At 39.0% G+C, this 13,534-nt stretch overlaps 1 protein-coding gene across 1 annotated transcript in view; it reads right to left on the bottom strand.

The window, feature by feature from the left end:
• The window catches only part of WDR49 (WD repeat domain 49), a 133,211-nt gene that overhangs the window by 20,980 nt on the left and 98,697 nt on the right, over window positions 1-13,534 (bottom strand). Inside the window, exons 15-16 of the mRNA XM_029940784.1 lie at window positions 12,836-13,033; window positions 8,788-8,969 (exon numbers count right to left, since the gene is read on the bottom strand). Coding sequence (XP_029796644.1) covers window positions 8,788-8,969; window positions 12,836-13,033 — 380 coding nt within the window. The remainder of the gene's footprint in view (window positions 1-8,787; window positions 8,970-12,835; window positions 13,034-13,534) is intronic.

Here is a 13,534-nt window from a genome sequence, read left to right as displayed (position 1 = left end):
ACATCCACCATACAGACCTTCACCTTGATCGTGACAATTATATTGCCAAAAATCATTATTATTTTCTTGGAGGCATCAGGTCAGAAAACACACCCATTTTTCGCACAATTACTGTGAACCCTGAAGCCTGCCCTCTCCCTGCAGCCTCCTTTCCTTGAATCTGTTAGGCCTCAGGGTTACTGCCCACCCAACCCCCAGCTCTATTCTCAAGTCCGCTGCCTCCTGAGTAACGGCAGGACCTGGAGGTGTTTCCTATAGTCTCAGCCTCAATTTCCTGCTCTACACACAGAGACCCTTACTGCGGTTTTAAAGGAGAGGAGATGGATGGCTGCTCAGCGATGTGCCTAATAAATAACAGTATTCAATAAATGTTCATTTCCTTCCTTTCTTTTCCTCTGCTCTATTTGCACAGTATTTCCCAAACTCAAGAGTTTAAAATATCAATACAAGTGAAATGAAGTCTACCTACCTCAAAGTTAATATTGCATTCTATTTATACAGATTCAAGTAGCAATTTATTGACTGCTTTTTTTATCCAGAAATAAACTTTTCCTTTTAGAGTAATTTTAGACTTACAGAAAAGTTGTAAAGACAGCACAGAGTTCTGGTACAACCCTCAACCAATTTTCCCTATTGTTAACATCTTATATTACATTTATCACAGTTAAGAAGTCAATGTTGGTACTTTACTATTAACTAAACTCAATATTTTATTAGGATCATCCTACTTTTTTCCTAATGTCCTTTTTCAATCCTACATTATATTTAGCTTTCTGACTCCTTAGCTTCCTCTGGTCTATGGCAGTTTCCCAGATTTGCCTTCTTTTTCATGACCTTGATAATTTTGAGGTTTGTCAGACTTCTTTGTAGAATGTCCCTCAACCTGTGTTCATCTGACGTTTTTCCTATGGTTAGATGGGAGTTATGGGTTGTGGGGAAGAAGACAATGGAGATAAAGTGCTATCTATTTTCATTACATCTTATCAAGAGTACATGCTATCAACCTGACATTACCGTTGATGTTAACCTTATCGTTGGCCAAGGTTGTATTTGCTAAGCTTCTGACCTATAAAGTTACTTTTTCCTCACTTTTCATAGACTACTCTCTGGAAACAGATTTCCAAGCACAGCCTATGCTTAAGGGGGGATGACAATGGGAATTAAAATCTTTTTCCTTGATTGGGTCAAGTATCAACATAAGTTATTTGAAATTACAAAATTTTTAAGGAAATTCTTGGCATCAAAAAGACTGAAAGGCAGGTGGCATGTTTTCCCCACAGCATACTGTAATAGCTCCCTCAAAATGTGCTATCCCTCATGAATAAGAACATATTATTTAACCACTATCTGGGCTTGGAAAACCACTGTGATAATATCCAGAGACAGTTATTTTAATTTTTTTAATGTTTTTTATTCATTTTTGATACAGAGAGAGACAGAGCATGAGAGGGGGAGGGGCAGAGAGAGAAGGAGACACAGAACTGGAAGCAGGCTCCAGGCTCTGAGCTGGCTGTCAGCACAGAGCCTGACGCGGGGCTCGAACCCACGAATGTGAGATCTGACCTGAGCCAAAGTCGGAGGCTTAGCAGACAAGCCACCCAGGCGCCCCTGGAGACAGTTATTTTAAGTAAGAGAATTTCTAACAATAAGAAGTTGGTGGTGGGTACAGGAAGGGTAGAGTGTGGTACAGTTACAACTTGCAGTTATTAAGTCTGGAATATTTTTTCTCCCCAGAAAAGTATTACTGATATAAACTGAGGTACAAAATGTTGAGAGAGGCCTAGAAGTAAGGAGGTCTATGTTGGCACTAGGTAACACCAGACCTTTATTTTCCAAAAACACTGAATTCTTTCCCGCTTTTAGGCCATTTGCTTCCTGGCTCTCATCCAGTGATACTAAAATCACTTTTTCTATCTCCACTAAAGAGTTTAATCCACAGAGGGGAAGGGGTCGGCATAAGCTAGGAGAGACTCTCCTGGGAATCACAGCAAATTGTACTACTGAATTGACTGTCAAGGAAATACAGCCACAGTGATCAAGTTCTAACCAAAGGGCAGTCCTATGAAGCACTAGACAGCAGAATCAACTTCATGGCCAAAGCCCAACATATTGCTTCCTTTCCATAGCCATTTGACATTTGGGGGATGGTTACTATGAAAATGCACACACAACTGGAAAGAGGTGAATATTCTCAAAATTCTAATATTCATACTGAAAGAAGATAAAAATGCAGAATAATGTAATAAAGAGCCTGGATAGAGTTAAAACTGCAAAAAAAGTCTTACATGGTGATGCCAGAAGGATGCCTACCATGGACGCTGGCAGCCTTGCCATCAATTCTATGAGAAAGAAAGGCTCTAAGTGATCTTCCATCTCTTGGTTCAGGAGATAGAAGGGAGGAATGACATGTGACAAGTCCCCAGGAGCCCAACTAGGCATTAAAGGAAAGTGAAAGCAACTAGAGTCATGGCTTGGGCATAGCAGGTACTTGATAAAATATTTGATCATTCAACTCAGAATCCAATAACTGTTCCACGTTGTCACTGGTGCTTATTAGACAGGTAATAAATACAGAGTAGGGGCAAAGTATTCTGTCTCTAGAGCCACAACACCTGCTTGGGGACCTCTGGCTCACCTTTTTATTGGTAGTTTGACACTGGGCCTTCCTTTCCTCGTCATGAAATGGGGATCGTAACTGTTATCATTACTGAAGATTACAGGGACAATTAAATGAGTTAAACACATAAAGACCATTGAACTGTGCCTGGAATATGGTAGGAGCTCTGTAAGTTCTGACTACTGTCACTTTAAGCAAGAATAATAAAAGCAGGAATTCCAGCACCCCCCCCCCTCCCCGGACAGTTCTAAAATTCTTGGGAACTATCAGAATGATGAGACAAAAAAATAAGAAGATGTGACACTTCCAAGAATAATAATTTGGTGTAGGAGCATTTTTAAGACTTAAAATTTAAAAACTGAGTAGACTTTCATTTGTCATACCTGGGTGAACCATAGTTATTGCCACAGATTGTTGGCAAAAGTAGACTGTCCAGCCTCCAAGTGTTTTATGTCATATAAGGCCTAATTTAAAATGAGCTTTTAATGTCTTGTGTATTTTTTCTTATAGCTGTCCATAAATTTTCTAATTTAATTTCTCACATAAGATCGACTGGCAAAATAATTAGGTAATCAACAGCACATAAATAATATTAAATATCAATTCTCTTGTAACCATAATATGGAATTTAGAACATCATAATATTTTCTCATGTCTAAGAAATACCAATTTAAAGTGTGCCTTCTGTCTCATAGAACCTTACTGAGAAATTAACAGAAATTTGTTTCATTTCCCATCTGATTCTTTCATCTTGGTTTCTGATAATTAATGCTTTTCCCACAAGGAACTTTTTTAATGGTAGCCAAAGTGAAATGTGTCAGATAGGAGAAGGTAAAGTAGACTTCTTTCTTGTTGACTAGAAAAAGAATGCAGATCAATGAGAGAGTTCTATAAATGAGTTCTATAAATGAATAGATTTGACTTAACATTAGAGTCATTCTATAATAAGAGTGGTCCAGGGGCACCTGGGTGGCTCAGTCGGTTAAGCAACCGGCTTCGGCTCAGGTCATGATCTCACTGTTCATGGGTTCGAGCCCCGCATCAGGCTCTGTGCTGACAGCTAGCTCAGAGCCTGGAGTCTGCTGTCTCCCTCTCTCTCTGACCCTCCCCTGCTCACACTGTCTCTCTGTCTCTCAAAAATAAATAAAAGACATAAAAAAAACATTAAAAAAAAAAAAGAGTGGTCCAAAAACAGAGAAGGCCAGGACCTCCTGGATGGCTCAGTCAGTTAAGCATCTGGCTCTTAGTTTTGGCTCAGGTCACGATCTCAGTTTCATGGGTTTGAGCCCCACACTGGGCTCTGCGCTGGCAGTGTAGAGCCTACTTGGGATTCTCTGTGTCCCTCTCTGTCTACCTTTCCCCCACTCACTCTGTTTTTCTCAAAATAAATAAACTTAAAAAAAAACTTTAAAAAACAGAGAAGGCCATTTTTAAGATAATGAGTGCATCACACAGAAATTATTCAAAAAGAGTCCAGGATGCGCTTCTCTTAAGGAAGTGTTAGAAATCAGTCTAGTGGATGTGTAATGTCTCTTACAAGTTCATTATTAAATTATTAAAGATTAATAAGCATGTGGGGGGAAAAGTTCACTCTCACAAATAATAAAAAATTTCAATTTAAGGGTGCCTGGGTGGCTCAGCCAGTTAAATATCTGACTTCAGCTCTGGTCATGATCTCACAGTTCGAGCCCCGCATCAGGCTCTGTGCTGACAGCTCAGAGCCTGGAGCCTGCTTTGGATTCTGTGTCTCCCTCTTTCTCTGCCACTCACCAGCTCATGCTCTGTCTCTGTCTCTCTCAAAAATAAATAAGCATTAAAAAAATTTTTTTAAATTCAGTTTAAAACAGTGATGAGATCCGATGACAACAGTTTTCAAACAATGACAACATCTAGGGTTGGTTCAGAGGCACAAGTTTCTATACACCGCTCCTGGAGGACCCACACATCTCAGAGCAGCAACTTAGCAAGAAGACCCAAAGGCCTTTGAAACTTTGGACTCAGCAACTCCATTTCAAAGAATTTATTCTAATGCTGAATTCAATGGAGTATTCTAACATGGATGCATGAAAATTTTTCAACAAATGTTTCCCAGTTAAAATTTGTTAACAATCTAAGTGCTTGGAAAAAAAAAAAAAAAAAAAAAAAAAAGTGGTTATAAGACTAGATAATAAGTTCCTAGGGAGTCATTACAAATGTTGAAGTCTTGGACACTCATTAATTCATACAGAAATGTATTCACTGTGGATTTTTTTATTATTTAAAACAATTTTTTAATGTTTATTCATATGTAAGAGAGAGCGTGAGCAGGGGAGAGGCAGAAAGAGAGGGGAGGGACAGAATCAGAAGCAGGCACCAGGCTCTGGGTTGTCAGCACAGAGCCTGATGTGGGGCTCGAAGCCCTGAGATCATGCTCAACTGACTGAGCCACCTAGGCGCCCCTTCGCTATGGATTTTTGGAATGATAAAACAGCTATAAGCTATGTATGCTAGTCTCCATTTTCATAAAATGTGCCTTTATTTGTTTACTTGCCTGGAGCTAGAAATGCCTAAGTGTAAGCAACAGTTTTGCTACAGGTAATTTTTCATCTTTTTTCCTTCTTGCTTATTTGTACATCCACAATTTCTCCTAAAGGACATGTATTATGTTTGTAATAAAGAAATACTCTAAAGTTATACTGTCTTAATTCCTCATTTTATCAATGACTTTTCTAGATAAGAATAATTTTTGGGTGAGTCCAGAAACCAAACATGCTATAAATTAAGAAAAAAATGCATGTCCACTGTGGTTTTTGTTCCCTATTTTATCCTTTCATTTATTTCTTCCTTTTTTTTTCTGAATCTAAGGAAGGAAAAATTCTATTTCTCTGTATTAACTGTAACATTAGGAATTTCTATTATTCTCTTAAGTTCTATATTCATCTTCATCTCCCCAGGGCTTAAATCGAAAATGACATTTCACCACCTCCCCACTTCTCATACAGAATATGAGACAATACCTTCCCTGTTATGGGAAACTTACTTACACATAAGCCAGAAGATAATATATGCCAAGATTTTTCTCCTGGAGACAGGATCTTAAGAGTTGAGATGAGAATGTAGCTTTAAAGCATCTGATTTTTCCCTTTATTTTTCCTGCTTCTCCCATTTTCTATTGGCTTTTCCTTTTTGCATCTCCATCTTTCTTCTTGTTTCCCCTCCATCTGAACATACCCCCACCTGCATACAGACTCACCAGATGTGCTTTCTTCTCCTTAGTTCTAGTAAATTCTTTCACGTACTTTTAAAAATAGTTTTGCATATGGACAAGACCTGGCATGATTTCCTCCTTGTACTTAACTAATCTTCTTAGGAATAAGGCACGTTCTTCAGAATAATATTCCCTTAAGGAGAAGTAACCTGTAATCTCTTCAGTATTGGATGGAGGCCACGGAGGCCATTTTCTGGTTGGCAATGACATTGCACTTGTAGGTTTTCCATGGAGGATCCCTGGCTGTAGGGCTGGGAAAAGTGAAGGACACCTCCCAGTTCTGAGGATATGTTTTTAGCCTTTTTCTTTCAATTCGTTCAATAGCTCCAAAGTGACATTATTCTGTACTATCTCCTTATGGTAATAAAGTCTTAAACTTGCTTCAATCCAGTCATCTGACTTGTTAAAGCAGAAATTTTAAAGATCACAGGCAGGCATTTTTTATGTGCCGTCATTTGAAAAGACGTGATGTAATAGGGGTAGCTCCGCTTCTTACTCCTGGAAATTTCTAAGGAAAAGCTTAATTAAGAAAAAAAGAACAATTGAGTGTGTCGATAGGAATAGGAAATTCCTATATCAGCTGAAATATTCTTAAAGAAGAATGTGTTCTAACAGTTGTCTGCCAGGCGTGTGACAAGAAGAGAAACAATGATCTATCTGTGTTACCCTGGGGTAACTTTAGTTCCTCATCTGTAAAACTGAGTTGGGTGGCTGGGTGGGGGCATTTTATCATGTCTAAAATCTGTCTAGTCCCAGCATTCTATTATTGTACAGGATTGGTCATGCTATATTTCTAAATTGAAAAGATCTTTCTGCCTGAAAGTAAAATGCCACTTGACATTTCAGCAAACCATAATTCAAGGAAATGGAAGAACAAATACCAAAGTGTAATTTAGTGTAACAGGATATTTAAAGGGAATTTTTTTCCCTCTATCTCCCTGTCAGCAGAGGTCCAACAAGTCTGAAAGCAAAATAATTAATTCATTAAAAGGCAAAAAGTATTCTCATATTCCAGAGTGAGGTGCTAGATTCTTGGTGCAGGACAAGGAGATAGCTCTGAAACCAACCTGCTGACACCCAGCCCAGCAGACACTGTAGGATATAAATGGACCAAAGACACTGTAAAAGACAGGAGAGCATTGTAGGCATGCACGGAGTCCCACTCCGCCAGGAGAGGAGGGAAGCTTCTCCTTCAGTTCTAGCTCCCACTCCTATGGACCAGTCAAAGAGCTTGAGTGTATGTCCACTGGGGTAACCATTAGAGGGACTGAATGGATTAGTGGCTCATTAATCCCTGCAAAAGTCTATAGGCAAAAAAGCTGTGGTTGGAGCAACCCACGTGAGCAAGGAAAGAAGGGGTAGCCAGGGAGCCGTTGGTGTGGCAACAAGGTCTGCGCTTCCTATGGGCCAACCTGAAGTTGACTCAGGAGAAATGGGACAAGGCAGGGAGGCCTGCCATTGTGAGGACTGTAACAGAAAAACACTGGATGCATTTACCAAAGGTAACCTCGTTAGCAGGTCTGGGCCAAAAGAGTTTGACCAAAGAATGCACTAACTTGGAAACGAGCAACACAGAGGTACCTGAGTACAGTGGTTGAAGAACCTCCCCCAACCTCCTTAATGTAAACGTGCACTTTAGCTCATAATAAAGTATCAGTGTTGGTGCATAAGTTATAACAGATGAACTGACCTAATGTGGGATGGGAGTAGGGGTTGTACTCTCTGTACTTTCTGTGCAGTTTTTCTATAAACTCCCCCAAGGGTAATATGCACATGGTCATTTTTTTTCATTTGTATCAAAGAAAACACAATGAATAAAATTATCCTTTTACCCAAAGGTTACAGAAGTGCTGATGCATAGGGGCACATGTACGCCAATGTTCATAGCGGCACTTTCTACAATAGCCAAATCATGGAAAGAGTCTACATGTCCATCACCTGATGAGCGGATCAAGAAGATGTGGTATATATACACGATGGAGTACTACATGGCAATGAGAGGGAATGACATATGGCCATTTGTAGGAAAGTGGATGGACCTTGAGGGTGTCATGCTAAGTGAAATAAGTCAGGCAGAGAAGGACAGATACCATATGTTTGCACTCATAGGTCTAACAGGAGAAACCTAACAGAGGACCATAGGGAGGGAAGAGGGAAAGAGAGCTGGGGAGAGTGAGGGACACAAACCATGAGAGACTACTGAATACTGAAAATGAACCATGGACTGAAGGTGGAGGGGGAGGGGGGGAGGGAGTGATGGTCATGGTGGGGGGCACTTGCGGGGAGAAGCACTGGGTGTTATATGGAATCCAATTTGAAAATAAACTATTAAAAAATTCAAAAATAAATAAATAAAAACAATCATCTTTGAGCATGAAAGATGGAATTGTGAGAGGATGGGCTCGCAACAGTATAGGAGACAAAAGAGTAAGTAAAACTGCCTGGCATTAGAGAATAAGAGGAATGTGTAAGAATGGGATCTAGCAGAACGGGGTGAAGAGAAGAAAAGTCTGAACAGATGAAGAAAAGGCAAGAGGAGGTAAAAGGAGAGTCATGTCTAGTATTCAAAGTAAGTGCTTTGAAACTGTCATATAAACCTCTGTGCACGTTACCAAAACCAGGAGTAAGTCTGACATACATTTTGAGATAGATACATACACACATACACACAAACAGCATATAGTTTTTGAGGAAAAGGTCTACTTTCTACAGTTAGGTTGGTAATGAAGCAGAAACAAAAGACTAGAAGATCCTGAATAGAAATCAAGAGTTCAATGGAGGTAAGAAGTCAAACCAGCTATAACCCTGAGCATATAAATTCTTCCTCCACCATATACATCCTTGAAGCAGATGGAAGTTTGGGCCAGTCTTAGGCCTTATCTACACTCCAGTCACCATCCAGGTAACATTTAAAATTACTTACTTGTATGTGGAGCCATCTTCATTTTTCTTATCAAGTAGAGAATGTTCTGGTAGGTCTAAACATGATTCCTCCTTAGAAGGTAAAGGAATTTCTTTTATGCTTTCTTCTTGAATCTCACTTTTCATTAAATTAGTATCTCTTTTAGGAATGGAAAAGCTGTTTTCAATTTGCCAATGCTTTGCCTGAAAAACCAGAGCATTATTTTATTTTTATGACTTTTATTCTTCTAGAACACTGATGTGCTACACTATTAACTGAAGTCCTGGCTACACACACAAAAAATTAATGAAGCATGGCTCTTCAAAGTCCTTAGAGTTTTATAAGGGAGATGAGGCATATATATGTAACTTTATTTTTTAACTTATTTAAATTCAAGTGATTCATCTCCTACATATATCGCCTAGTCTTCACCCCAACAAGTGCCCTCCTTAATGCCCATCACCCAGATAGCCCATGCCCAGACCCAATACACCTCCACCAACCCTCAGCTCTTTCTGTTTTAAGTCTTGTATGGTTTGCCTCCCTCTCTGTTTTTATCTTGTTTTTCCTTCCCTTCTCCTATGTTCTACTGTTTTGTTTCTTAAATTCCACATATGAGTGAAATCATATGATATTTGTTACATGTAACTTTAATAAAGGTAGACAAGAATGAGTGTTTTAAGAAATAACAATTCTCTGAAAAGGTAATGAACTACAAAAAATTGACCTTCTCACTTTAAATTCTTGATTAACAAGATGTATATTTACCAAAAAGAAAAACAAAAGTTTTATTGAAAAATTACCAGCTAAATTTTCATACAACTGCTTTCTTTGCATCTTCCTAAAAATATCTCAAAAACCAATCAAATTATTGTGGATTTTCTTCCAGAAAATATGTTATGTACTAGTTTTCACAAAATTTGGCTATAAATCTTAATGTTTCCACCTAGCAGAAGCTCTCTTTGACATTCTATTTAACATTTGAAAAACAGAATCAATTTCCTTGTCTTATGTCAATTCCTATTATAGACACAGGAATGCATGATATGAGGGAAGTAAGCATCCCTAGGATATCTGTGCGGCCTATAAACTGATAATTTGTCAGCAGATATTGCATAGTAAAATGCCTACAGGAGCCAGGAAGATAGTGTCAATGAATGAATCAAGGCTCATATAAGGTGATAAAGGGCAAATGAAGTTCAGCCACAGTGTTCATCATCAATAGGAAAAGCAAGGACTATAGTGAATTAGAGAGAACCCATTTTATAGTTATTCTGAGGGACTGACCTGTTCTTTTTCAAAAGAAGCAAGAAATATGGATCTTATATGAAATCTTTAATGTTTAAATATGAGCAACTTAAGTTTAGGGTCACCCGGGTGGCTCAGTTGATTAAGCGTCCAACTCTTGATTGCAGCTCAGGCCAAGATCTCATAGGTTCATGAAATAGAGCCCTGTGTCGGGCTCTACTCCGACAGTGGTACCACTTTGGTTAGTGTGCAGAGGAGCACTGAGGACATGCATGTAACACGCAATTTCCTTTGATAACACAATCATCTGACAGTCTCCAGGGACAAGTGTATCTCCACAGAAAAATCATCCCCGCCCCATTTTCCCAATGCTAGAAATAGACATACCCCATGTTTAGTTTAAAAATTCTAACTTGAAAACCAACCACAGATCCACAGGTATATTATAAAAATTATTTACATGTATGAAAATAAAAACTTCATTCATGATATATATTCAATCACATGGCACTAAATTTTAAATACTTTAATCAGACTGCATGTGATTGGAAAATGAAGTCTTCATGAAGGAAATTAAAGTACACTTGTTGCTTTTGTTCCTATTTAATAACTGCTAGACTCAAATTAATTGGACTAAGTAAAACCAAATGTAACATTCAAATGTAAGGCAAAAGTCAAGACATTGTACACATCAAGTTTGTTTAGCAAAAAGTATTCTGATCCTAGTATGTTTACTAGTTGGGTCTCTTCTCCTTCTTATCTATGCACTACCATCTGCCTTCCAGATCCTTCTGCTCCTTCTCCAAAAGAGTGTGTCTTCTTACACACCATGACAGGGACATTCACTGCTGCTATTTTCCAGTATCTACTAATTTATTGTCTTCCCTTCCCCCCTCCTCTCTTTTCTTCTCACCCTACCCTTCCCCTTGGGACTATATTCAGGAGGGCTTGATCAAAGTGAGCTCTCATGTGAAGGGGGGCGGGGGGACTCAAGCAGAAGAGACCAGGAAAGCCAGCTGTCCCCCAGTCTGCCAGCCTTTACTTTCTAAGACTATCCCACTTCTGGTGGCTCTTTTTCCCGTCTTGAACATAAGGAAAATACCAAACTATTTTCACACAGGCTTTTTGAGGCTAAAATCCTTCAAAATACAAAGACTTTATAAAGCAGCTAAGGACAAATATCAAAGGCATAAAAATGAACAGTTTTACTAGCACATGCTTCCTAATCAAAATAAAATTTAGCCATAGATTCTGTTTGGTGAGCACAGTAGGGCACACGCACCTAGAATGGTGCTATTTCTTGCTTCAGCCCTAACTTACCCTCCAGGTATCAGCCCCTTGATGACGCTTTGTTTCTTTACCTGTTGTTTTAGCCTCTACCTTATCTCTCCAGAGCCCATGAGGCATGGCATACAGCAGTTCAGCACTGCATTAACTTCTTCACTTACAGAAGCATCTTTCCAACTCATTTTGTGCTCAGAATGCCAGCTGTGTTCCTCTATCTCACTCACCACACACCTACACACATAGCCATTTGAATTACCACGCAGATGCCCTTTTTCCTGAGGAAAGTCTAGCACTTGCCTTATACAAAGGGCAGAAAACAGTGTTCAGCTTTTGAATGTTACCTTGAGATTCCCATATTACTCAGCTAAACATGGACCCACCATCCCAGATTATTTTCTGATTCACTGTCACCCTGTATGTCCCATAGGTTGGATAAAATTCTTTCAGGACAGCTTGACATCATCAAACTGATTTAAAAATAGAGCAACCACAGCTTTTGTCTTTCAACATGAAGACAGTTGCTGTGTTCTCATGGCCTGAGTGGCAATGGAGGTGGCAGGATAGAACCCAGCCAGCCAGCCAGCCAGCCAGCCAGCCAGCAACAACAGTTTCAGCCTGATCTCATGCCACCATGCTTCAGTAGTACTGGGTGAAACCGATCTATGATTCTGTCCCCCAAATCACAAAGATAACAGGAACAGAGTTCCCATGAAAACAAATGGAAAAGATAAGAGAAATGTGAGACAATAAATATTTTCTTCCTACCATCCCCTCAACGTCCATCTCTCTTAATAGGCAGGTATAAATGAGAGCTTAGTTTCTTAGGAAAAAAAGGTTAAAACCCTGGGTTCTGAAATGAGCCAGCTTGAGTTAAAAGCCAAACTCTACTACTTAGTAGGCTCTGTGAGCTCAGGAGATTTATTCAAACTCTCTGTACCTCTGTTTTCCCATTTGTAAAATGGGAATCATGAGGAACCCTCCCTCATTGGATGAGGAGTTATAATTACACAAGATAATTCATGTGGAGACCGTAGAACAGGGCTTCACTCACATAGGAAGAACTCAGCAAATGTTAGCTGTTGTTATTTTGCAGGAGTAAACCAGACATAGATTAGGAAGGTTTGTTCTTTTCTAAATTGTCCGTATTTGATTATTACCTTGATTATTAATTGACATTGTCTTCTATCTGTTTAAGAATAACTTGGTCATTTTTTCCACATTGTATTTTTACTCAGCATTGAAATGGAAGAAACCCATTTATTTTGGAGGAGAAATTTTTCTCAGAAATCCTGGAACATTTTGAGCTGTATAGGGCCACCATCTTTCCATGTCTCCTGAGTCTTCCACTTGATGGAACTGTCATGGTTAATGGTAAACAGGACAAGGGATGCCAGGAGCTACAGCTCCAGAAATGGAAGTCTGTTCTTTCATGACTAATGAACATTAACAGCTGATGAGATTCAAATAGAAATCAGCCCAAGCTCATACGAGATGTCAAGTAAATACTAGAATAATAAAGAAGCAATATTTCTACCTGACCAAAGTTCCAGACAGGAGCACCGCAGACGTCAGTCACACAAATACTGCCGTCTGCAGAGGAGGAGATAATCAGTGGGCGGCCGACGGGCTCACACATCTCTAAGGAACTTATCCGGTCTTCATGAGGTCGGAACGATCTTATCAGAGTTGGGGCCTGTGTGATTTTGCTCTTACTGGAATTAAGACAGTACTCCTGAATTAAAAGAAATGGCAGAATTCTAAAAGGTCCAAATATTAAATTACTGCAGTGACCTAACACTTTTTCTTAAAACATCTGATACAGAAATGAAAAAAAGGCACATTGGGGAAGAAGAATCTGTTCTCCAAATGCAAAAGAATAGTTCATGATAACAGAGTTTAGGAAAATGGTATTAAGCTTCAAAAAACTTAAAGAAAAAGCTTCTTAGTGATTTGTGTAACTCGAGACTTGGAAAGAAAGGAAGAGGGGAGGGGAAGAATGAAAAGAAGAAAAAGTGAACAGGAAAGTCTATTACTTGATAGAGATGAACCTTATCATGTGTAGATAGATGTATGTTGTACAGTTTTATAATATTGTTAGAAAATTGAGCAGCTAATCAGTAACATAAAAATCCCAAACTAATTCAAAAAGACAATAATGTTGGATGAAGGGCCAGTACTCTTTCTAAATTAGGTTTACAATCTCATTTCAGATAAGGTATATTCTAATTATTTA

The sequence above is a fragment of the Suricata suricatta genome, chromosome 5, assembly GCF_006229205.1.
Source record: "Suricata suricatta isolate VVHF042 chromosome 5, meerkat_22Aug2017_6uvM2_HiC, whole genome shotgun sequence".
Classification (NCBI taxonomy): domain Eukaryota; kingdom Metazoa; phylum Chordata; class Mammalia; order Carnivora; family Herpestidae; genus Suricata; species Suricata suricatta.
The sequence above is the reverse complement of the archived record's forward strand: the minus strand, read 5'-3'. Positions and strand labels throughout refer to the sequence as shown.